Here is a 25876-nt window from a genome sequence, read left to right on the forward strand (position 1 = left end):
TGCTCACCTGGAGGCTCCACCCCCGCGGACATGGCCGACTGGATGAAGGCTACCCCGCGGCCCCTGACTCCGAGAAGCCTCCGGAGCCCCCTCCGAATGAGGGACCCCAGGGCCTTCGCGCCACGGGGAGCCCCTCCAGGTCCGTGGGGAAGGGGCAGGATCGGGACTCAGGGCCAGCAGCCTGCCCCCATCACCCCACGGCCCCCTGCCTGCCTGGGGCTCTACACGATGGTCACGGTAGCCCTGAGCCCCCAGGAGCCCCGTGAGCGCCAGCTGTCTGCGGGCCGGAGCCCAGGAGAGCCTCGGGGCGGGCGTCGTGGCACAGGTCACACCTCCAAAGGCAGCTGTGCGGGCGCTCCCACGAGGTGCCAGGCTGTGCTCGGGGCTGGGGTGGCAGCCTGCCCTCGCACTCAGGGCCCTGGGCGGACACGGAGCCGCACGCAGAGCCGGGGCTGTCGCCAGGCTGCCCCCCTTCCCTGTGACCCCCGGGGTCTCTAAGGGGGGGTACCGCCGGGCTCAGGCTGTGCGTGTCCTCGCTCGGAGCTCGGCCACAGCCTCCCGGGGACTGCCCACCCCCCCACCCGCTGGAGCCGGGGCCTCCCTCTCACCTTGTCCCCGGGGGTGTCTACGACCCCGGGGCTCCAGTAGAAGCTGGTATTACGTGATTTATTATCAAACAGGCACCTTCGGGTTATAACTTTCCTGTTGGATCCAAGATCAAAGAACGTTCTGGGCCCATAGGTCGGGAAGGAGGAGCGTCTGGCTGGGATGCAGGGCAGCTCTGCGTGTGCGGGGATGGGTGTGTCCGGAGGTGGGGACGGGACAGGGCAGGAGTCCCATGAGGACACGGGGCACGCTCACACGTGCACACTCGCACACCGAAGGCCTCATCTCCGCCCATCCTCCCCCAGCAGCTCCCTGAGGCCCCACCTCCCACCCCACAGGCCTGGGGGCCCTTGCCTCCCGTAACCCCCAGCTGGGGGCCCGGAGAAGGGAGCCAGTTCCCTGCGGGCCCCCAAGGCCCGGTCAGGCTCCTGCCCCCAGGGCCGCAGAGGCTGGATGGAAAGTGGGGGGCAGCTCCTCCTGCCAGATGGATGCAGCTGGACGCTGAGCACCCCCCTCTGTGGAGCCCCGGGTGCTGGATGCTGAGCACCCCCTCCATGGAGCCCCGGGTGCTGGACGCTGAGCACCCCCCTCCGTGGAGCCCCGGGTGCTGGACGCTGAGCACCGCCCTCTGTGGAGCCCCGGGTGCTGGACGCTGAGCACCCCCTCCATGGAGCCCCGGGTGCTGGACGCTGAGCACCCCCTCCATGGAGCCCCGGGTGCTGGACGCTGAGCACCGCCCTCCGTGGAGCCCCGGGTGCTGGACGCTGTGCACCCCCTCCATGGAGCCCCGGGTGCTGGACGCTGAGCACCCCCTCCATGGAGCCCCGGGTGCTGGACGCTGAGCACCCCCCTCCGTGGAGCCCCGGGTGCTGGACGCTGTGCACCCCCTCCATGGAGCCCCGGGTGCTGGACGCTGAGCACCCCCCTCCGTGGAGCCCCGGGTGCTAGACGCTGTGCACCCCCCTCCATGGAGCCCCAGCCCCAGTCCAGGTGGAGAGTGAGCAGACCGGCCGTGAGGGCTGAGCCCCCGCAGATGGTACCTGCGGGTGGCTGCGCCCACACGACCCCCCCAGGTTGTGCAGCCCCCGCCCTGGGCTGCGAGGTCGGTGGTCAGGAGCAGAGAACAGACGGAGAAAACCCACAGGGCCCTGTGTGCGGGAGGCCCAGGGAATGCGGCGCCCGGGGACAGTGGGGCCCGAGGACACAGACATCGCAGTGGGCACCGCAGGTCACCCCCATACCAAACACGTCCCTGCATCACGTCCCACGGCAGACGCCACCTCAGGCTGAGTGTCCAGGCCAGGTGTGAGCCCCCCGGGACCTGAGGTCCCCCCGGACCTGGCTCTGCCCCCGGGGGCTGGCGTTGCCGCAGCACGTGTCGCTGGGCCACACCGCACGCAGGGACGCTGGTTTTGGGGGAACGTGGTGAGGAGCTCGCGAACACGGGACCCACCACCGACAGCCGGTTCAGAAGCCAGCCGGACGGCACCCCACCAGGAGGACGCCTCAGCCCCGCAGCCCCCCTCATGGGTGGGGCCGCAGCCTGGCCCGGGGCTACTGGGGGCCTGACCCCCCCCCGCAGCTGGCCCGGGGTCACCCGTGACACAGGCTCTGCTACGGGGCCACTCGGGGACATCACGGCAGCCGAGGGTCACCCCCGCTGCAGGGCTGGCTCGGAAATTCACCTGCAAGGGTTTCTGTTTCATCCAGGTTAACGTCTCCACTTCTGCAACCTGCGCCCGCGATCAACGTGAAACAGCAAAGTACAACTTCTCCGGCCTTTACTGCCTTCCTTCCCAGGGAGCCCTCATCTGAGGGCTGGGCCCTGAGGTGTGTCCTCACTGCCCCCGCGCGGGCACACGGGGTGGCCCTGCCCACTGCCCTGCTGCTCCCCCCGCGGATCCCCGCGGTTCCAGCGAGTACAGCTCAGGGTGTGTCCTCATCCCTCCGTAAACCCTAGAAACTCATCCGTAGGCCGTGGGCAAGAAACGAGGGAAAGACGGGGGGGGGGGGGGCACACCCAGGCCCTGCTCGGCTGCTGCTCGGCTGCCCTTGCTCCTCGGCACCAGGGACCAAGGACAGACGAGGTGAGGCTCATGGTGGGCCGGAGGCGGGAGGTGCCCGGGGCCACCCTGAGCACATGTGCTGGCCGAGGGCAGAGTGGTCCCCAGTGGGAGGCGAACCAGGACAAGCGTGAGACCGTCTGTCTCCTGGGCCTCAGATGTGCTGGGTCTCCGCTGCTGGGGCCTGGGTCTCGTTGCAGGGGTCGGGCCTGTCGTGGGCGAGGTCCTGCGCTGGGTGCGCTGCCACCATCTTCCCGGCTCCCTCCTGTGTTCAGTCAGGGGCTGGCTCGGGTCTCACTGCTGGAGAAAGGTCCTCCCCGAGGGCCGCGCCCACGTCCACGCTGCGCTCAGCGCGGGGCCCACACCTGCCCCACAGCCGCCTGACACGGAGGAGCCTGCACTGCCGCGGCCGCCGCCCTGCGCTGCTCTCAGACACGGCGGGAGCGAGAGCCAGGAGCAGGGGCCCCTGGGATCCCCGCAGGAGGCATCGGGGTGGCCGGTCAGCTGCCAGGCCCTGGGCTCCTGCCTCGCGGGCCAGCAGGACGCTCGCTGAAACCGGACGGTTTGGAGGGAAGCTCCGAGCCCAGGAGCCAGGTCCCGGGAGTTGAGCAGTCGAGTGAGGACAGTCCGTCACCACGTGCACCTCGGGGCCTCGGGGCCGTGACAAGGACCCACGGGTCTGCCTGCCACACACCCTGCACGGAAGCCAGGGCCTGTGCTCCCGCCCTGCTCCCAGCTGTCCCCAGGTGTCCCCTCCCCAACCCCAGGACTCACGGACAACAGGCCTGAGGGTCACCTCGGGCAGGCCGAGCCTCCCCTCACCCACACACCCCGAAAAAGAAGCACCACCCGGAAAACCTGCTCCTTCCCCAGAACTTACCCAGAAGTCCGAGCGAGAAGGTGCAAGAAAGGGCCCCCCGCGCCCCACGATGACCTCACAGGCGGCCCAGCTCGGAGACCCCACCCCTGGGGAGCAGAGGGCGCCCCTGCAGCCGCGGCCCAGCCCGAGCTCGGTGGAAGGCACGTGACCCAGGAGGCCTGGGGGCGCCCGGGGATCGCGCTCAGCACACCCTGGCAGGGCACCAAAAGTTCCGTCATCGGACCGGGACGCCGCGTTAAAAAAATCTAAATTGATGTAAAACAGCCCCTACGAATGGCACCCGAATCTTCGGGAAAGACGGCTCTCCCCCACCGCAGGCTCCCGGCCGGCGCCCCCGCGCCCCCCCGGGTGACCCACTGGGTCCAGGACACAGGGTCGGCGAGAAGTGACCTCACCAGGTACCTGCGGGTGAAGCGCAGCAGGTGCCTCACCTCTTACCTGCACACGCTCCACAGCCCCGGGTTGGAAACTGGAAAACAGAAAAGCTTCTGCCCGGAGGAGGGACCTGCAGGTGTCCCCGTCACCCCCATCCCGTCCCGTCCCTGGGCCCGGGGCCTCGCTTGACCGTGTGCAGTGCCCCAGGGCTCAGGTCGAGTGACCTGCCCAGGGCCACACAGTCGGGACGAGACGGAGCCAGAACCTGCGTGAAGCACACGCCAGGGGCGTCTGAGTCCCCGTGGCCAGCGCTCCCCGGGCTGTACCGGCCTGACGCAGGCGCTCACCCGCCGCCCCCCTGCCCGCTCCCTGCTGCCCGGGCCTCCCTCCCTGTCCATGAGATGCGCATCCCCACGGCTCAGCGGCCGGGGCCCCAGCGACCACGGGTGCCGGCGACTCACGGGGGCGCCTGTCATGTTCTCAGAGCCCCAGGGCTGCAGACGGAGCTCACGAGGCAAAGACACAGAGTCTCTCGTTTCCTGCAGACGCACCCGAAACTCAGGCAGGTGAGTATGAATGTCCAGACTGTTGGTCAACGCGCGGAATCCCCTCTGGAGCCGTGGGACACCGTCCTGAGCCCAGACGTCAGCCTCAGGCCGGGGGAGGCCACGAGCCTCCAGAAGGGACGAATCAGCAGGTGAAGACAGCGCGTCACGGCGACCGTCCTCAGGCGGGGCCAGCGGGGAAGCCGGCCCGGGACTCGGGGCAGACGATGCGGTGAACCCCCGTGGAAAAGGAGAGGCCTGAGCCCGAGCCCAGCGTTGAAAGCCGCTGACTGCCGGCGGCCGCGCGGACCCCCGAGAATTCCGCGGGGCTCGGGTCCTGGGGCTCCGTGGGCAGGTCGCCAAAGCCCTGGCTGTAGAAGCTTCCGGAGAGCCGGAGGGGACACATCACGGGGCGTCCAGGAATGAAGACCCCTGCGTGGAGTTTGGAGCAAGGAGAGGGAGTCGCCGGGACACGGGGAATCCTGCTCCCGCCGCCCGCGGGGTCCAGGGTCCAGGGCTCCCCGCTGCCGCCCACGCCCATAGGATCTGAGCCCCAGACCTTCTTGTGTTTTTCTGCGAAACGTTTCCCACTGAAGCGGGTGAAATGGAGTATTCCGCTGGCTTTCAATAAACCTAAGCATCCATCCAGGAAAGGGGGCAGCATTTTAGCATTTTATTTATAGGGACCCGCGCGTAATATCAATTTCACGCTTCAGGCGTTAGGGAACCGCGGGAGCAATAAGCTCCTGGCAATTCCTCGTTTAAACTGGGCTCAGTTGGATTTATTCTGGAATCGTGTGTCTAAGACCAATGTTTGTTTATAACGGGTTAGTATTGGTCTCCTGGCCGAGGAATCTCGCGTGGAAAGACTGAGCGGGTTCACGTTGGGGAGTGAGAGCTGCCCCCTCCCCCGCCCCATAACCTATAAAAGCCCCGTTTGAAATCCGGCTCCATGAATAGGAACAAGGGAAGAAGCGCCAGTTCCCGCTGGTTCCCAGTCGGGGGCCGGCTCTGCTTACAAACCAGGACAGACGCTCTGGCCGCAGAGAAGGGCTGACGCTGGCGGGGACCCTCCGGACCCAGCGAGGCCCCCTCCGAGCCCCGATGGCTTCCTCATCTCCCACGGTCTCGAGCAGCGGCGAGGGGGAGGCGAGCCGACAGTCACCGTGGGGGCGGGGAGGCAGCTGGCGCCCCCACTCCCACCCCGGCCGCCACCGTCTGGCGTTGGCACGTCAGAGTCGGGCCCTGCGCCGCCCACGCCTGCTCTTGTCCTCGCGGATCATCGTGAGCGGCGCGCGGTGAAAACACAGGAAAACACCGCGGCGCGTCTCGATCTTTAAACCTGCAGTGGGCACAGCGGCCGCCTGGCTGGGGAGAGCCCTGCAGGGGCGGCGGGGCCGGGGCTGCACACGACACCCCATCACGGGCGCCGGCCCAGAGCGGGCCCGTCCTGCCGCTGCTCACCCCTCCCTGGCCGGGGTCCTCCTGCCCTCCGCGGAGAAGAGCCGGCTGTGGGGTGCGGGCGCCCCCCGGAGGGCCCTGGGCCTTGCTGAGCTCTCACAGGCTCCCAGCTCGGTGGGCTGGAGCGCGTCCCCAGGATGACACGTCAGGCCTGACTCCAGGCACCTGCAAGAGTCGTCATATTCGGACATAAGTGCTTGGTGGGTATAACCCAACATGAACGGTGTCTTTGTGAAAAAAAGGACAGGCAGGGTGAGAGCGACAGAGGGACAGGGCCACGGCCACCATCCTCGGGTGTGTGCTCCCAGCCCCAGGACAAATGCTCACTTCACCAAGAGACTTCAGGACTGTACGCGAGTCTTATGGTCACTGGAAACCAAAAAAAAAAAAAAAAAACTCTAATTTTTTTTAATTTATTGAATATACAATTTATTAAAATTCATATGTGTATTTGTTGCAACGACGTGGGACGGGGGAGGTATGTATAGAGGCTTCTGAGCACGAAAGGATATCCCAGTAGGATAGACTCTGGCCGGAATTTGATGTCTGTAGTAAGTTTAAGGGAAAATGCTTTTTTGTTGTTTTGGTTTTTTTATTTTATATAAATTTATTTTTTATCGGTGTTCAATTTGCCAACATACAGATTAACACCCAGTGCTCACCCCGTCAAGTGTCCCCCTCAGTGCCCGTCACCCCGTCACCCCCACCCCCCACCCACCTCCCTTTCCACCACCCCTAGTTCGTTTCCCAGAATTAGGAGTCTCTCATGTTCTGTTTTAAGGGAAAATGTTGTGATGAAGATTTTGGACGCTAAACAACGTGTTTATGTGATTTTTTTTTAAGTCGACGGTTGGCATCAAAACCTATTTTGGTATCGGGGCGGCCGGCTGGCGCCGTCAGTGGAGACATGACCACCAATCTCGGGGGGGGGGGTGGTGAGTTTCAGCCCCACGTTGGGCACGGAGCCTACTTAAAAAAAAAAAGTAAAACAACAACAAAAAAAAACATTTCGATATTTAGCTTCTCGGATACATTGACGAGAGCAACAGCTTCACTGCAAAACATCAATGTTTACCACGCCAGAAATTCCACCCTTCGCAATTATTTACATTTGAGATTTCTTACGAAATTTAAATGTTGACTTCAAACTCTGCAAGCAGTTTGACAAGTTTTCAAAATTCATTTAGGGAAAACGAGAGCCAGACTCCGAAGACGCCCCCCCAGCCCGCTGCACCGACGTCACCTCAGGCCTGTCGGGCCGAGTGCCGCCTGCGCCCCCGAGACGGGCTGGAGCCCCCATGTGCCAGGACGGGGGCGCGGGGGCAAGCAGGGCCTTTGCAGGATGCAGCCGGCCTCGGGGGCGTCCTGGCCCGGCCTGAGGAGGGCAGAGGCTGGGGGCGGGAGGGCCGTGGGGGCAGGGAGAGCAGTTGGAAGGTCGGGGCACCCCCACGTCTCGGCCTCACCCCCAGAGCAGGATCCCACGGGCCTGAGGCCTGAGGAGGGGCTGGGCGCGGGGTGCACACCAGGCAGGGCAGGAGGCGTGGGCACAGCCACAGCCGCGGGGATCCTGGGGGCCGTCGGGGCTGCCTGGACGTGCTCCCGGCTGCGTGCGTGGCCTCCTCGGCTCTGGGAGGTTCCCAGGGCCTCGTGGGGAGCTGCCCTGCCAGTTAGAGCCTCGCCCGCCCAACCGCGCCCGTTAGCGCTCGGGCAGCAGCACACGGGGCCAGCACCTCCCGCAGCGGAGCGACCGCCAAGTGTGCACCCCGGTACCAGCGGCGGGGACATCGCTGCCCTCAGCGGGGGAGCCAGCGGCAGGAGAACGACCCGGCGGCCGGGCCGGCCCACGCTCCTGGTGGCTGTCCACAGCAGCGCTCCGCCGGCCGAGGACATAGGGGCACACGGGCAGCCTGTCGGTTCTGTGTCTTACCCAAGCCGCAGGGGGAGGCACCTTCCCCTCAGGGACACACGTGTCCTCCGCCCGGGAGCACTCACCATACACTTGCTTTCACTCCTTGGAGAAGGATCATCCTTGCATCTCCCGCTCTCGGGTTGCATCCCCAGCCCTGACACTGGTGCCCGCGGCCAGGTGCAGTGACCGGACACTGGGGACAAGGCCCACATCCACCTCCGTGAGGTCCCTGAGGTGCTCTTCTGTGCCCCGCCCCGGGCACCTAGGCTGCGGGTGGGGGAGGCCTATGTGCCACAGCCGCCCCCCCGGACCCTGTGGCAGGGGGACCCAGGGCCCCCGACCCCCTGCCCGCCCTGAGGCCCCGTGCGGCGCTCGCAGACACAGCCCACAGACCGCTGGCCCCCGTCGCACCCCAGGAGCCGCTCTTCTCCAGCCCCGGCTGTCGCCCTGAGCCTTCCAGCGCCACACGAGGGGGGCCGCACCCAGGTTCTGCTGCGTTGACCTGGGTGAGCGCGAGGACCAGCATTTTGCACAAAGTGAGGCTGACCACCCCGTGACCATCTGGAGGCCTGTTTCTCTGGTCATCTGGGCACCCCCCCCCCCCCCCGTGTGCTTGGGTGTATCGTGCCAGGGCCCAGGGTCACAGTGACCTGAGCCTAGCACAGAACGCTGGAAATCCGCGTCTCAGCGAACACCTGGACTTTGCACCCCTGGCCACAAGCCCTGCCTCATTCCCAGGAGCAGCATTTATGGAGCGCCTGCTGTGTACCTGGCCAGGCCATGCTGTGAGGACGTGGAAGCTGACAGCCTGGCCGGGAGGATCTGCTCTCCGAGGGCCGTGACCCAGGGTGCTGCTGGGAGGGAAGGGACGTGGCTGCCATCCCCCTGCTGCGGACAAGGTGGTGGGGGTGCTGTGGGGCCCTTTGCCGGGGGTGGGGAGAGCATCCTGGCTCCAGCACCACCAGGGGCCCCAGCTTGGGGAAGGCGGGTTGGCCAGGACAGTAAGTGGGGCAGGGAAGGGGTTAACCAGGGCACGGCAGGTGCGGTTGTCTGGTCTTGGGGGGCCTTTGCCCCAAGGCTGGTGGGTTGAAAGCAGTGGTGGCTCCCAGGAGGCCTCTGGACCCTGGCTCAGGCTTAGGGGGCCACGGGTCTCCGGCGCCCCTCCCCCTCCCCACCCCCCCCCCAAGACTGCGGCAGCCCCGTCCTGGCGGCGGGGGAGGGAGCCCCCGTGGAGCCTCTGGGGAGTGGACCTAGGCCTCGGCCTCGGGGCGCAGGTGCCCCCCTGCAGCCTGCGGTGGCGCCGCCCGACACCGACACCGGCCCCCCGGGCCCCGCCCGCGGAGGGCGGCCGAGCCGAGGACGCAGGCCCCGCGCGTCCGAGCGCACCCCGAGCGCGCACCCCAGCCCCCGCGCGCACCCCGAGCGCACCCCGAGCGCACCCCGAGCGCGCACCCCCGCGCACCCGAGCCCCCGCGCACCCGAGCCCCCGCGCAGCCCCGGAGCGGGCCCTGGGGACCCTCCTCCCGGGCCGGCCGCTCGCTCGGGTGACACTGCGGCAGGCGCGCGGGCGGGGCGCGGGCGGGGCGCGGGGGGCGGGCGCGTTGCCATGGAGGCCGGGCGCGCGTAGCCGAGCCGGAGCCCGAGCCGAGCCGAGCCGAGCCCGCGGGGCAGGACCGAGCGGAGCCCGCGGCCCAGGCGACCCGACCCAGCGGCGCGCAGCCGGGCGCGGGGCGGGCGCAGCAGGATGCAGGCCATGGACGCGCCGGGCGCCGCTGTGCTCGCGGAGGAGGGCGCGGGGCTGGCGGGCTACGACTTCGAGCCGCTCCCCACTCTGCCCGAGGACGAGGTGAGCCCGGTCCCGCCGCCGCCGCCCACCCCTCCCCCGGGCCGCGGCCCCCAGCGCCCGAACGGAGCGCCAGGCCCCCGGAAGGCCGCGTGGGCCGCAGGGGTGGGTGGTCCCTGAGGAAGCGGGTGCCCTGGGGGGCTCCGGGCTAGAGTGCGCCTGGGGGAGGTGCTTGGGCATTGGGGGGCGCCGTGGGCCGCGGTTTTCCTCCTTGCGGGCACCTGGCAGGTCACCAGCCAGCAGAGCCCACTCCTGGCAACAGGCTCAGGAGCTGGGGTGGGGGTCGGGCAGGCCCCCCAGGGCTGCGGGCTGCTTCTAGGGCACGGAGGGCAGCAGGCGCCTCCACGCGGGGTCCTGGGTCCTGAGCCCTGAGCACCCCCTGCCCAAGGCTCAGAGGGCCCGGCAGGCTCCACCCCGTGGAGCTCCTGGTCATTAGCTGGACAGGTGCCCACAGAACCGGTGTGCCCGCAACTCCGGCTTCCCCGGCGCGCCCCGCAGGCGGTGGCTTGGGGTCAGAGGAGCTGGCCAGGTCCGTCCACGTGATAGGCGGCCACTCCCAGGAAGACCCAAGGCCACGGGGTCCGGGGGGTCGGCCCTCCAGGCCTCCAGCAGGCCAACGCCCCACCTCTGGGCTTCTGCGCCCGGGGTTCGGGAATGCTGGCATCACACAGTGTTCGTGGGACGGGCTGTGACCAGCGTGGTGCCGATGAGCACCCTCCAACACCAAGACTTACACGTGGCCACCACCCTCCCGGAGCACACAGGGGGGCTCACGGGGGCCACAGCGGCGGTCCCCAGGGTCTTCCTCCTCCGCTGCCCCCCTCCGCCCACTTTCTCAGAAGAGCTGCCTGAGAGGACGGAGCTCCTGCCCCGGGAGCACTGCCCTGGGAGGCACGTCTGCCACAGGGTGCCGGTGAGAGCCGCAGAGGCAGCAGCCGAGGGCTGGAGCTGCCTCCCCCACGACACACACCCCCCCACGGTGGCCTGGATTTGGTGACAGGGAAGGCTGCGGAGGGAGAAGCAAGGGAGTGAGAAACCTTTGGGCATCTCCGTGGCTTTGATGGAAAATGAAAGGTGCACCCCGCCCCCAGCCGCCAGAGGCTCCCCCACAGGACACATTTCAGAGCATCTCTCAGAAGACTCACCTCCGGAGTCACCATCGGAAGCAGATGGAGAACGTGGTTCTTCCTACAGAGCTGTGTCGTGCCAGCCGCCCCACACCTGGGGGCCTGTTCGTGCCCCACGGAGCCAGCGGCTGGTGCCCGGGAAACAGAACAGCAGGGCCCAGATTCAGCCCACGGCCTGGGCGCTGGGTGCCCTGGTCCGTCTCCGGGTCGGAGCACCCCCAGCTGTGCCCAGTGCACAGGGCTCCGCCCTCCCGCCTAGGCCCGGGGCCTCGAGGAGGTGGGATCGCCACCACCTTGCTGGCTTCCACTGGGGAGGCTCGTGGGCCCTCCCGCCTTTCCACACCTTCTCCGGGACGCAGAGGCACTGTCTGGGGCCCGCGCCCACAAAACAGGAAGCCTGCCCAGGCCGCAGCCATGGAGCCAGACCGATGTCCTGGAGCCGCAAACACCCCTGGTCCCGCCTCATGCTTCCCGCACACGCTCAGCTCCGTTGCTGTTGAAGGTCTTACGGCCCCGTCAGAGACACCTGACTCCTACTACGGCGTCACAGTCAGGTGGCGACTTCCCCCTCCCATGTAGGACGAGGGGGGGCCACTGCATCGTCCCCAGGCCAGGCCGTGCTGATGCGACCCCGGGGAGAAGCTCCGGGCAGCTCCCACAGAGGGACGTGCACCTGGGGAGTCACCCGGTTTGCAGCTGATTGGAGCAGACTGTTAGCAAGGCCCAGACATGGGGCCCTACGTGCGCCCCCAGGAGCCCCGTGGAATCTGGTGGTAACCCCAGAGAAAACCCGAGGGGCCCGGAGACACAGGAAAATGTCGAACTTCGTCGTCAGCAAGGAATGCAGAGGCCCCGCCGTGAGCGCCCCCGCAGCGCCAGCGGTAAACCCTGGGCGGTGGCCGAGCCGGCGGGGACTGGCAGGGCGGCGGACCCCAGCCCCGACGGTGGCAGCAGGTGTGGAAAGCAGCTTGGCTCTGAGAGGGACGTGGGAGGCGGCCACTGCCCAGCGCTTGCTCTGGGAGCGCGCCCCGACGGCCCAAAGTGGGACACCCCGGCCCGGGCGAGTCTCCGACCTCCCGCAGCAGCCCTGCTGCGCTGGGAGGGGGCATCGGGCCGAGCACCGGCCGAGGGAGGGCCGTCTGGGGTCCTGGGGGGCGGGGGGGGGGAGCCAGCCCTGCCCCCTGACCCCCGGGGCGGCCGTGAGTGCCGCCCCTCCTCCCGGCCTGGTCCCCGGGACAGTCTGTGCAAGGGAAGGACAGTCCTCCGTGCCCTGCAAGTAACGTGACCTCGGTGACCCTCCTCCACGGCCCACCCAGGCGGCGCCCTGCTGGGGAACGGTGCGGGGTGGGGTTCCAGGACCCACGGGCTCTGCTGGGTTCTGGAGAACCTTCTAGGCCCACCCAGGAGGGGGAGCCCCCAGAGGCTGCCCAGCAGGCACAAGGCCACACATTGTTGGCAGGGGACAGCTGCGGCGTGGAAGTCATGATGCGTCCGGCCTGCCACGGCCCTCGTGGGTGCTGGGCGTGTGGGTGCCCTGGGCTGGGGCTGCAGACGGGCATCAGGGGGCACCATGGCCGGCTTTGCCTCCTCCTGAAATGTCTGCCAGTGAGGCTCCCGCAGTGTCATCCGGGCAGAAGAGGGCCCACGGGTCCCGGAGCAGCTCCTGGACATGAGGGCAGACGTGCGGGATGTCCCCACGGCCCTTGTCGGTCAGGGTGGCCGGGGCCGGGGTGTCCCCTGGGATTGTGATGGGGACATGGCCGTCTTCCTACCTGGCCCATCGGCCAAGCCTCATCCTGTCCGCCCTCCTCGGGCCATGGATTCAGGCGAGGGAGGGTCATTCCTCCTGCCAGGGTGAACGGGGAAAGTGGGTGGCAGGTCCCAGAGGACAGGTGACCGTGGGGTCCATGGTGCAGCATCCCCAGCGCTTGGCGATCCCCGCCCCCCAGCCCTGGAGTATCAGGAGTGCCAGCGGCGTACCTGGGCTCTGTCCCCGGACCAGCTGTCAGCTGAATCATGCCTTCCCCTCGCAACAGCTGGGCTTCGGAGGGGCTGAGAGCGTCGTGTCCGTGAGCGGAGGCCTCAGCGCCGGAAGCGGTGACTCAGGACCCACAGGATTCACCCCATAAAGTCACGCCGAGAGTCCCCCCTTAGGTGCTTCCACCACGAACAGGCAGGGGGGCTACAGGGCGCCCCCACCGCGGGGGCGTGTCCCAGGGGACGGGACGGCGCCGTGGGCCGTGAGATGCGGGGGGCACAGCTGCCCTGGGCTCCCTTCTCTTGGCAGCACATCCAGTTGGCAGCTGCGGGAGCTGGCGCGTGAGGCCCGTGTGGGCAACCGCCCGCGGGGTGTCCACCAGCCCCTGCACTGGGAACTGGCTCACACTCACACCGTGGGCTGGCCTTGTTCTCCTAAATAGCACAAAACCACGGGCCCGTTGGGTTGTTTATTAGTGTGTGCCTCTGTATGTGGTTGCACGCATGCGCATGTGTGCACGTGTGTTATCTGCAGGCATGTGTGGGTGTCGTGTGTCATGTGCACGTGTGTCTGCACGTGTGTTATCTGCACATGTGTGCAGGTGTAGCATTGTGTGGTGTGTGCACACGTGTGTGCAGGTGTGCAGGTGTGTGTGCAGGTATAGCATGCATGCGTGTCAGGTATCTGCATTGTGTGTACATGTAGTGTGTGTGTTGTGTGCATGTGTGCACATGTGTGCAGGTGTGTGCATGTGTGCACGTGGGTGCAGGTGTAGCGTGTGGTGTGTGCGTGTGTGCAGGTGTGTGTAGGTGTGTGCATGTGTGCACGTGGGTGCAGGTGTAGCGTGTGGTGTGTGCATGTGTGCACGTGTGTGCAGGTGTGTGCACGTGTGCACGTGTGTGCAGGTGTAGCGTGTGGTGTGTGCGTATGTGTACACGTGTGTGCTGTAGTGTGTGCACGTGTATGCAGGTGCAGCGTTGTGGTGTGTGCGTATGTGTACACGTGTGTGCTGTAGTGTGTGCACGTGTATGCAGGTGCAGCGTTGTGGTGTGTGCGTGTGCACACAGCCAAGACCCTCTTGAACGAGGCCCCCAGGCGTCACGGGCTCTCCGCCATCTCGGGAGTCCCTGGGTGGGGCACACAGGCCTCGGGATTGAGCCAAAGCAGACCTTCCACGGGGCCCCGGGGCATAGCCGGGAGCTGGGAGTGAGGTTCGGGGCTCGGCAGCCCCCCTCCATGCCCGGTGTGACCTTGTCCTGCCCATGCTGCAGCCTCCTTTCAAACCCCCGACCTCCTTCCTCATGGCACGTCTGCGCTCAGTGTGCCCTGCAGCCAGTTCTGGAAGAAGCTTCCAGAACCGGCCCCCTCACCCATGGACCCGGCAGAGGGAGCCGGAAGGGGAGGCCCACACCCAACGCCGACCGGGAAGCCGGGTGGGGGGGCGCCCAGCACATGGGCACCGGGCGGCCCAGCTCCCGGGTCCCCACCCCCACACTGCTGACCCCCAGGCTTGGCCGAGGTACCCCCGGGGCACTTCCTGATTCACTTCCTCCCTTCCCCCTCCCCTCCCCTCCACTCCCTCCCCCCCCACTCCCCTTCTTTCCTGAAGCCTCTGCCCTTAGCCTGTGGTGCGGGTGGGGACATTCAGGGGCCGCAGCTAGGAGACTTCTGATGCCCCGAGGGCTCAGCCGCCTGGGAGGAGGGCCGGTGGGCTGGGAGGGGTGGGGCCCGGCCTCCTGCTCCATCGCCCCTGCTCCCCCCCCCCACCCCGCCCTGACCCACCCGAGCCCCCGGCCTGACTCCCTCGTGGAGCACAGAGGTGACCAGGGCACCGAGCCGCAGGCCAGCTTAGGGCCTGGAGATCCGAGGTGTGTGACGTGTGAGAGTGTGTATGAGTCAGTGTGCAGGCGTGTGAGGAGGGACGGCACCATCATGCACGTGAGTGAAAGTGTGGGTCCCTGAGTGTGTGCGTGAGGCTGGGTGGCCCGTGCACAACCACGGTGCATGAACTCATTGCATGAGTATGTGTCCGTGTGGGACGCCCCTGAAAACGTGGGCGTGTGTGAGTACACGTGGCGTGTGTGCACGCAGGAGGAGGCGTGTGCACACACACGTGAGTGCCTGCGCGCGTGCTGCTGACACACTGGCGCTGAGCTCAGGCCGGAGGGCAGGGCCCGCGCGGGGAGGCCTGGGGTCTGCGTCCCTGTGTGCACTGCCCGGAGCTGAAGTCTGGGCCGCTCCTCGGCCGCGCGTGTGCGCGATCCCGTACGTCACGGGCTTGTGTGGACCGATCGCAGCGCGTGTGCTCTTCCACGGGCTCCCCACACAAGCGTGTCTCTGCACGCACCGGCTCACGTCCACCGCTCCTCCGAGCTGCTCCTGAGCCCGAGGGCCGGCGCCACGGCGGTGGGGCCGCTGCTCGTGGGGCCGCGGGGCGCCGTGATTTCTGGGACAACCAGGTCCCGGCCCCAGGCGCAGGCCCCTCTGCCAAATGCTCCGGGCCCCGGCGGCCGGGGACAGTGCGGCGGGTGACCTCCTGGGCTGCCGCCCTTTGTCCTTGGAAAGCCTTGGCCCTGGGAGGAGGACCTGCCGCGCGGCCCCACGCCGCCTCACCGCGGCCCCTCTCGGCCCCTCTCGGCAGGAGAACGTGTCCCTGGCCGACATCCTGTCGCTGCGGGACAGCGGCCTCAGCGAGCAGGAGGCCTGGGCCGTGTGCCTGGAGTGCAGCCTGTCCATGAGGAGCGTCGCCCACGCGGCCATCTTCCAGACGCTGTGCATCACGCCCGACACGCTGGCCTTCAACACCAGCGGGAACGTGTGCTTCATGGAGCAGCTGAGCGGTGAGCGGGGGCCGGGGGGCTGGGGTCCAGCCCAGGCCCGCGAGGGGCAGACGGGGAGGGCCCCTGCCGGCTCGAGGACGCCCGCGTCCGTGTTCCCGCCGCCCCTGCCCCGCTGCCGGGGAGGCTGAGCGGGGCCCGACTCCCCCACGGAGCCCGCGGCCCCTACTCTGGGAGGCCAGCAAAACCCTCCCGCCTCCCGCCTCCCTTGGGGCGGCGTCCCCGGGCTCGCAGGGGAGGGAGGTTCCCTGCTGGAGCACTATTTCCGGAGCACTGTTTCCTCGACGCCCGGGGCCCAGGCCCCGACAGGCGGGGGTGGGAACGGGCCCCAGTGCCTGCCCTCCCGGCCTCCGGATTCCTGCTCCCGGGCCCCTGGGTGTGTGGCCCGTGACCCGAGCCCGTCTTCCGCTTCCGCAGACGACCCCGAGGGCGCGTTTGTTCCCCCGGAGTTCGACGTGACCGGGAACACCTTCCAGGTGAGCAGCGCCGGGGCCCCCGCAACCCTGACCCCACGGGCGGGAAAGGCCGCGACATTGGGGGCAGCTCCGTGCGGGACGCGGGCCGGGGCCGGGGGGCTGCTTGGGGGCACCCCCGCCCTGGTCAGACTCGGGCTCCCCGTGGTGCACTTGGCTCTGGGGGCAGCTTGCTGTTTGGACGCCTGCTCGTCCTCACCGTCGTCAAGTGTGTTTCTGGAGTGTGAACTCGCCGGATTTAACATGTTAAAGGTGCCGAGGTGGCCCTGGTGGGTGGCAGGCACCCCAGCTGCCGGGGGAGGAGCCGAGGAGTGGGCGCAGCGCCCGCCGGCCTCACCACCGAGGGCCACATGCCCCTGCGAGGCGCCTGCTCACAGGGTGGACCCCCGGACGCCCCCGTGTTTTCGGGGCAGCGAGGCTGGGCCGCCAAGGAAGGGGGATGCCCTGCCCGGCCCGCCTCCCCGCTGCGAGTGGCGCCGGGATCCCCCCGAGCAGCCTGCGTGGAGAACAATAAATCACGTGCGTGATCACAAACTCAAACATTTCAGGGAAAACCCGTTAGCTTAGTGACATCAGGTCAGATCTTTACCCCAAATCTGAGGGGTTGGCTCCTCGGTGCTGTTTACCTTGAGGTGAGCTCTTGCCCGGCCCCCTGGCCCCAGGGGCCCTCGTCCCCCCCCCCGGGCACCTGGCAGGACCAGGCCGGGTCTCTGCTGCCCTGGATGCCCCATGGGGACCAGGCCCCGCGTGCTCGTGGGCTGTGGCCGCCCCGTCCCGGGTCCGCACCGACCGCTCTCTCCCCCTCGCGTTTCATTCTGGAAGCGACGGCCCTGGAAATAGCCCCGCTGTCCGGGCCCCTCTCCCCCGAGCACCGGGCTGTCCCCAACGGCGACGCCGCTCGCCTGTGCTGGCCTCCGCGTTCTCAGGGCAGCGCCCGCCCCCCTAGCTCGCGTGTGCTCGGGACGCAGCGGCCGAGCCCCAGCAGGTGCTCCGGGTCACCGCACGCGTCGCCCTCTGGCCCCCGGGAGCGCCGGGCCCGCTCTGCACAGCTTCGGTGGACGCGGCCACGGGCGGCCCCACAGCGCGCGGGCAGGTGCCCCTCCGCCTCCCACCACGGCGGACGCCCAGCCCCGCGCCCTCCGCAAGGCCCGTCTCTCTCTGTGAATTTTCACTCTTTTTGTCATGATTGTAAATGTCCCGCGGACAGCGTGTCCCGAGGGCAGCCAGCGGCTCCGGGGGCGCCTCCCACTCCCGACGCCGCCGCGGGTCACCTGCAGGCCAGAGCTGGGACCGCCTGCAGGCCAGAGCCCGTGGCCGGTTAAAAATAGTAACAAGCCACTGCATGTACCATCCAGAATGTATTTTTATGAAAAATAGCAGTATTTTTCCCCCAAATCTGCAAAGAATAGGGCTTTTCCAGCCACCTGTCGTCCACCCTTTAATGTTGGGCTCCGTGGAAGCCAGCTGGGTTTTCGGTCCATGGCAGTGTCCCCAGGCCGTGTCCCCAGGGCAGCGTCCCCGGGCATAGCGTCTGGCAGGTCCAGGTGCGCTGGGCTGGAAGGGGTCGGGGGGCACGCAGCATGTCCCCAGCCGCCCCCAGGAACCCCAGCTGGGACGACAGCCTCAAGGCCTCCCGCGAGGGAAGAAGTGTCCCCCGCTTGGTGGAGTGAAACCGATTCACGTTTCTGACATGTTAGCATCCTAGTATTTCTTGTACCTTAAGGGACCGTCCCAAGCCCCAGGCTCCCGGAGGTTCCCTGAAATCTCCTACGAGGACTTTGCAGACCCTCTTGTTCTCCTGTGAGCGGCTTCAGGGACTTTGCAGTGTGAGCGGAGGACCCAGCGGCACAGCTCTCCGTGTAGACCCCGCCCGCCCGGCCCCCCGGGACCCCCGCTCACTGTTCCGGGCCCTTTGTCCTCCTCGTAAGGGTCAGAAGTGGGTATCGGGTCCCGTAAGAAGCTCCGCGGGCCTGGACGGAAGGGCGGCGCGTCCATCGGTCACGGGGGGAGGCTCAGCCTCTGTCACACGCGGTCTTCACACGCGGTTCACCGCTGGCCTAGCGAGAGCCTCCAACGTGCCAGCCACGCGGAGTCCCTTCCCTTTACTCGTTTGTTCTCGGGAACTTGGTGTTTTGCTTCCGTCCTAGCCCCACGTCATCCTCGCGATGGCATCCTTCTGCCCGTTTGATTCAAGTCCACGGAACGCGAGTCGCCGGAACCCCTGCGTGTCCTATCCCGCCGTCGGGCTGAGTTCCTTCCGTGTGTCCCGTGACCTACAGCTCCTCCCGGGCTTCCCTCTGCGCGGCCCCACCTGCAGCACGAGCGAGGGTGGGGGTCGCGGTTCGGGCCGTGGCAGGTGCGCGCCCCGGGGGACGGGGGACGGGGGCCCTGAGCGTGGGGCCCGCCCCTCCCGGCCAGGACGGCGCCTGCACCAGCTGTCGAGCCACCGGGGCTTTCACAAAAGTGCGTCTGCATCCTCTGAAGTGACCACGAGGACGTCCCGTGTTTGCACACGTGTTCTCCAGCGTCGAGCCCCCTTCCCGCCGAGGGAGGCCTAAGGGCCCAGCTTACTGCACGGTCGCGTCTGTTCCTTGGGGCGTTCGCGCGGCTTCGGCCCCCAGGGCGTGCGAGCACCCCTCCCTCTGTCCCTCCCCTGTCCCCGAGCCGGGCCCCGCGCCCCCTCGGCCGCCTGCGTCCCTGGAGGGAAGGGCCTTCGCGGCTGCCCAGCTTCTCGCGGCGACGGGCCTCACCTGTCGTGTACTCCTCTCCGAGGCTTCCCGGTAAACTAGATATTTCCGAGCATTACCCCGTTCCTACTTGGCTTTTAGGTTGTGGCGTCTCCTGTGAGTCACCGCACGGTCCGTGGGACGTGGGATGTGGGATGCTTGAAATCCTCCTTCCTCGCGCCCGTCAGCCGCACCAGGGGTATTCATTTTGCTAGTTCCCTGGCGTGTCTTTGTTTTCTTTTTCCACTGATTCTGCTGTTATTTTTCATCCTCTCCTCCTGGTTTGGAGTTTGGCAGGCGTCCCTCCCAACGCGCGTGGGGCCCCGGCTCGCCCGTCTCTGGCCCCCCTTCCTCTCCGGTACGAGCATCTCCAGCCCAGGCCGTGAGTTCCCCTCGAGATGCGGGTCTTGCTGCGTCCTGGGAGCCCTGCCAGGGAGCGTTCGCGGGTCCTCCACTTCTAGGCGCCTCTTTTATTCCCACGGGGGTTTCTTCTTTAGCCTGTGAGTCGTTCAGCAGCAGCAGTGGGCTGACCATTTCCTGACTTTCTACTGAGATGTAACACACCCAGAAGCACGCTCGTCTCCACGGGCTTTCACAGACCGAGGTCCCTAAGGCAGCACCCGGATCCAGAAGCAGAGATGACAGCACCCTGCGGGGCGCGGGGCCGGCGGGCCTGCCACGGGGTCCACACTCCAGCCTGTCCACCTGCCAAACTGGAGGCCCCCAAGTCTTTAATTGTCTTGTGATGAGGGCAATTCCCAGTGGGTCCCCCCTCCACGGGGCAAACAAGCCCTTCTTCCCGACACGTGCAAAGGGCCTGTGGGTGTGCACCGACGCTTCAATGTGCATGGCCCGTGTGTCCCCCAGGGTCTCCGTGCTGCTCTCGGATTGGCTTCTATCCCGTGCCTGTTCCTGGGGCTGTCAGGAGCCCCTTCCGTAGGTGCCACGTTCTGCACACGTCACATGGACGGACCACGTCTGCTCAGGTGCCCGTTGCCTGCGGCCTGGGGTGGCGGCCCCCTGCCCACAGGACCACAGTGGCAAATGTGGCCTATTGGTGCCGCTGCTGCTATTGACGCCTCCGGTCGCGACCTTTGGGTCCCAGGACTGTGGCCAGGGTGCAGCATGTCGGGTCGTGCTTGCTGGCCACGTCGGGACTGAGCCCACCCCTGGCCCACTGTGTGCCTTCCTGACCACCGGTCAGCACGGCCCCTGCTGGTCCGGTCTTGCCCCCACGTCCACCCCACACACAGGACAAAGATGGGGGGCAGCTCTTCTGAGCCCTCGAATCCTCGCACAGAACTCCCCCTTCTGACCCTGCCCGCTGCTGGGGTGACCCCTCAGGTCCCCAGATCCCCAGACACATGGAAGCTGGCCCTCCTGGGCCCATCCCCTGCACGTCTCACCCCCTGCCCAGGAGACCCCAGAGGTGGGCTAGTTCCCTAAAGATAAGCTATGACCCATCACCAGCATTCAAGGCCTGCGCCAGGCAAGCCCCTGACTCTCCTCTGGGCCCCGTCATCCTGAGCCTGTCGGGGGTCCAGGGCAGTGCAGCCAGGACAACCCCAACACCCACCACCCACCATTACCGCCCACTGTCGCTTGTCCACAGACGTGTGTCAGGCCTCACGGTGAACAGAGCAGACAGACGAGCTCCTGCCGCCTGGGGGGCCACGATCTTCACAGGAGACAGACTTGATGTGGGCAGTGGGCGGGGTCCTGAGAGAGGAGCACGGGGCCTTCCAAGGAGATAATAGGGTCCTCATCCGGGGACTTTTCATGTAGAGGCCACTTTATGAGAAATGATGTTCAGGTTGGAACCTAGAGTGAGTAGGATTCACCAGATCAAGACCAGGGAGGACCCAGACGGAAGGAGGGACATATGCAGAGGCCTTGGGTGGCAAAGATGCTGATATTGGCCAGCATGTCACAGGCAGTGTCACCCAACAACGAAGGAGAGGTTTATTTGTTGAATCATTGTCAAACTAAAAGATATGGAATGACGGACGGGTGGATGGATGCTGGATGGATGTGTGGGTGGGTGGGTGGGTGGACGGATGGGGATGGATTGTGAGTGGGTGGATGGGTGGGGAGTGGGTAGATGGACGGATGGCTAGATAGACAGGTGATTGGACAGGTGAGTACCAGTGTTCCTGGAGGGAAATAAAAGGTGGTAGAGGGCAGAAGCAGATGCCCTGACATTGGGGGTACGGAGCCAGGTTTTATTTTCAGACCTGTGATGGGTGGTGGGGGGTCTGCTCACTGCAGACTCACAGCTCACAACCCTGGCTGGAGCCCTACGGGTAGGGGCGCGTAGGGTTTGCTTTTCCTTCCACCCCAAGCAAGGGCACCAGCAGGGTCCCTACAACAAGGCATCTGCCCTGAGTCCATGCAGCAGCGTCACTCCCTTCGGGAGGCCCTGGACACTGGCTGTGTGGGGACCGGGGGGGGGGACCTGGGGTGCGATCGGCACGGTCGATGTGTGAGAAGGGGGATCAGGCTGCCCTCCACATGGGGACCAACTGGGGGTTCCCGTGTCTTCTGTGAGAGACGGGGTAGTGGCCCGGGGCCCAGCTTTGGGCACAGGGACAGTGGGTGGATTCAGGCGTCACCAGGGCTGCTCAACCACGTACGTGGGGGACCCAAGCCGGCCGCAGGACACCGACGCTGAGTGGTGCCAGGGGTGGGGGGTGGGGGTTGCAGGATTGCCTTGTCCGCGGATGGATGACAAGATCGTGGGCCTGAATTCTCAGAGGCCAGCTGAAGACAAGATCCAATCCCCCCAAAAATAAGTAGTTTCTCTTTGTGCCAGTAATTGCCAGTTAGAGACTTAGAGATGAAATGGAAAATATCTCATTAACAATAGCAACAACCATGGAAGGTCTGCAGTAAACCGAGCAGGAGGGCTAGAAATGTAAAGGGAACCACTTTTCCAAAGATGAGAAAACGAGATGCAAGAAAACGAGGAGTCGGTGGGTCCTCGCGGCCTCGGGGACGGAACCGACACGGAGCACTGAGTCTGTGCACAGATGATTTGACACGTTCGTGTTTTGCAAAATGCTTCCCACTCCTAGGGACGGTTACCACCGGCGTCACGCAGCTACCGCTGCTTCTGGCTGTGAGAACACCCGGATCTGCCGTGTCAGCCTCCAGGTTTGCAGCGCGGCGGGCGTCCCGTGTCGCCGAGCCGGGGGTCAGATGCGGAGCTTGCTCATCTTGGGACCGCAGCCCTGCGTCCTTTCTCCAGCGCCCCCCTGTCTCCTCCAGCCCCGGCCCGTGGCAACCCCCCCGGCACTGTTTCTGAGAGTTTGGCTTTCTTAGATCCCACGTACACGTCCGTCGTGTCACAGAGTCTTTGTCTTTCCCCGCCAGGCTCGCCTCCCGCAGCCCCGCGCCCTCGAGGGCCCTCCTCTCTGAACCCTACTCGCTGTCTCTAGACCACACTGCTTTGCCGGTTCAGCCGAAGACGGGCACCCAGGCGGCCTCCACATCTTGCCCTTTTGTAAATAATGCTGCCGTGAACGTGGCAGGGCACACACCTGCCTGAGATCGTGATTTTAGCTCCTCTGGACCCGTACCCAGGAGTGGAATGGCCGGTGACAAGGTGGCTCCCGCTTTGACCTTTGAGAACCTCCGCGCACCGTTTCGCGTTCCCACCAACGGCGCCAGAGGGTTCCCCCTTCTCCACATCCCCCCCAACACACGTTACCGCTTGTCTTTTCGACGTCAGCCGTTCTGACCGGCGCGAGGTGACGCCTCGGGGTGGTTTTGATTCGCACTCCCCTGATGACGAGGACGTGGAGCATCTTCTCATGTGTCCGTTGGCATCTGGACGTCTTCTCTGGGAAGGTGTCGGCTCAGTTCCTCCGCCCGTTTCTCGGTCAGATTGTTCCTTTGTTCTCGAGTTGTGCGAGTTCCTTATATATTTTTGGATATTAGATCCCTAGGAGACAGGCGGGTTGCAAATATTTCCTGCCATTCTGTGGGTCGTCTTTTGGCTCTGCGGACTGTTTCCCGTGCCGTCCAGAATCTTTAGTGTTGGATGTAATTCCACTGACCTGTTTCTTCTCTCGTTGCTTGTGCTTTTGCTGTCACATCCAAACAATCGTTGGCAAAGCCAACGTCCTAGAGCTTTTTCCCATGGTTCCTTCCAGTAGTGTTACGGTTTGGGATCTTACGTGGAGTCTCATCCATTTTGAGTTAATTTTTGTAAGTGGTGTAAGATGGTCCAGCGTCGTTCTCCTGCAGGGGCCTGTCCAGTGTTCCCAACACCACTTACCGAAGAGACCATCCCTTCCCCGTTGAGTATTATTGGCTCCCGTGTCAAATACAGGCTGACTGTATAGACGTGAGCTCAATGCCAGCTCTCGATTCGGTTCCGCTGGCTTGTGTGATGTTTTTATCCCAGGACCGCTCTGTTCGCATCACCATGGCTTTGAAGCAAAGTTTGAAATCAGGACGTGCGGCACCTCCAGTTTCGTTCTTTCTCAGGATTGCTTTGGCTCTTTAGGGGTCTTTTGTGGCTCCAGATGAGTTTTAGGATTGTTCTATTTCTGTGAAAAATGCCGTAGGAACTGACTTTGGGTGGTATGGATGGACATTGTAGCGACACTAATTCTTCCAGTCCATGAGCGTGGGGTATCTCCCCAAGTACTTGTGTCTTCCTTAATTTCTTTCACCAAAGTCTTAAACTTTTTCCATGTACAAAACTTTCGCTTTCTTGGGTATATTTATTCCTAATTATTGTTTTTAGTTTTTGATGCTATCGTGAATGGGATTGCATTCTTCCTTTATTTTTCCTATATATCGTTAGTATATAGAAAGCTGACGTCTGCATGTTGACCTGTGTCCTGCAACCTTACTGAGTTTGTTGATTGGTTCTTTTTTTTTTTTTAAGATTTATTTATTTATTTATTCATGATAGACACACACAGAGAGAGAGAGAGAGGCAGAGACACAGGCAGAGGGAGAAGCAGGCTCCACGCTGGGAGCCCGATGTGGGACTCGATCCCGGGACCCCAGGATCGCGCCCTGGGCCAAAGGCAGGCGCCAAACCGCTGCGCCACCCAGGGATCCCTGTTGATTGGTTCTAACAGTTTCGGTGGAGCCTTTTTGGTGGATTTTCTATATGTAAGACCATAGTGTCTGCAAATAGAGACAGTTGTACTTCTTCCTTTCTGATTCGGATGTATTTTATTTCTTTTTCTTGCCTGATTGCTCTGGCTGGGACTTCCAGTGCTGTGTTGGATGGGCGAGGGGACGGTGGGCACCCCTGTCTTGTTCTCATCTCAGAGGGAAAGCTCTCACCCTGTCACCATTGAGTGTCAAGTTGGCTGGAGGCCGTCACATGTGGCCTTTGTTATGTTGAGACGTGTTTCTCCTAAACCCAATCTCTTGAGAGTTTTTATCATAAGAGATGTTGGATTTTGTCAAATGCTTTTTTCGCGTCTATTGAGATGATTATACGATTTTTATTCCCCTTTCTACTAATGTAGTCGTTGCGTTGACTGATTTGCGGATGCTGAGTCACCTTTGCATCCCAGGGACAAATCCCACGTGACTGTGACGTATGAGCCTTCTGATGTGTCGTTAAATTCACTTTGCTAACGTTTTGTTGAGAACTTTTACATCTGTGTTCATCAGGGATATTACTCTGTGGTTTTACTTAGGTCCCTTATCTGACTTTGGTATCAGGTTAATGCTGGCCTCACAAAATGAGTTTGCAAGTATTCCCTCCTCTTCAGGTTTCTGGAGGAATTTAAGAAGGATTGGTATTAATTCTTCTTTAAATGTTTGGTAGAATTTGCTGGGGAAACCATCTGGTCTTGAGCTTTTCTTTGTTGGGAGGTCTTTGATTACTGATTCAATCTCCTTACTATTCACGGTCTGTTCAGAGTATCTATTTCTTCATGATTCAGTCTTGGTAGGTTGTAGGTTTCTAGGCATTCACCCATTTTTTTCCCTAGGTTATCCGATTTGTTGATGTGCAGTTGTTCATATTAGTCTCTTAAGATCAGGGCGTTTCTGTGGGGTTACTTGTAACGTCTCCTCTTGCACTTCTGATTCTACTAATTTGATTCCTCTCTGTTTTTCTGGCTGGTCCAGCAGTGGGGTCACAGCCAGGACCAAAGTCTACCCGTTAGCCGACACGCAGGTCCCTTGCGTGAGGCACTGGCTCCTGCGGCCCCCACGGAGGAGGTTGGATGGCTGTTGAGGGACAGGCTCTGGGGACGTCCTGTTGACCATCCTGGCGACATCCTAAACATTTTATTATTTTATTTTATTTTATTTTATTTTATTTAACATTTTATTTTATAAGAAGTTGGTCCTTCCCAAATTCTGCAATGGGAGTGCAATTACAATAAAATCGCAACCATTTTTGATTTGTTTTGTGAATGGGAATGGGAGAACCCCTATTTGTTTTTTAAAAGCTGACAAATGTGAAAATAATCCAACTTTTTGAGGAAAAAAGGGACAACTTGTCCTCACGATATGAAAATACACGTTGACGCTACTATAATCAAAACAGCACAGTCTGGACAGGACAGACTCAGGGACCAGCATTAGAGGAGGAGAGGCCAGTGGTACCAGGGCCCCAGCGGAGCAGCAGGTCGGGCAGCAGCTCCGTGCAGAGGCTGGAATCTTGTGTGAATGGTGCCGGGGCTGCTCTCCACGAGGAGGGAAGCAAACCCAGATCCCTACGGCACGCCAGCACGCTGACAGATTTCAGACGGATTAGAGCTGGATGTGTAAAAATTATAAAAATATTGGAGGAAACAAAAGAAAGCTGTTTTTATCATCTTGGGATAGAGAAGCTCCTCCTAAGAAGCAGCTAAAGAAATAAAACGTCTGTTTTCACAAATTAAACATTAGAATTTGTGAATGTCAAAAGATGTGTGAACCACGTCAAAAGCTAAGTGACAAATGGTAAGAACATATGTGTGGCACCCAGACCGGCAGTCAGATCCCCTGTGCGCCAGGGCTCCACCCCGAACGGGAAGCAACGGGGTCCGTGAGTGGGCAGAGAGAGGAAAGTTAGCCGCGAATAGTGAC

General features: G+C 63.8%; 1 protein-coding gene across 1 annotated transcript in view; it reads left to right on the plus strand.

The window, feature by feature from the left end:
• The first annotated feature begins 9517 nt into the window (after positions 1–9517).
• The window catches only part of KNDC1 (kinase non-catalytic C-lobe domain containing 1), a 51541-nt gene continuing 35182 nt past the window's right edge, over positions 9518–25876 (plus strand). The window contains exons 1-3 of the mRNA XM_025467724.3: positions 9518–9685; positions 15429–15627; positions 16042–16100. Coding sequence (XP_025323509.1) covers positions 9584–9685; positions 15429–15627; positions 16042–16100 — 360 coding nt within the window. The 5' untranslated portion in view covers positions 9518–9583. The remainder of the gene's footprint in view (positions 9686–15428; positions 15628–16041; positions 16101–25876) is intronic.

Source organism: Canis lupus, chromosome 28 (assembly GCF_003254725.2).
Source record: "Canis lupus dingo isolate Sandy chromosome 28, ASM325472v2, whole genome shotgun sequence".
NCBI classification, from domain to species: Eukaryota; Metazoa; Chordata; class Mammalia; order Carnivora; family Canidae; genus Canis; species Canis lupus.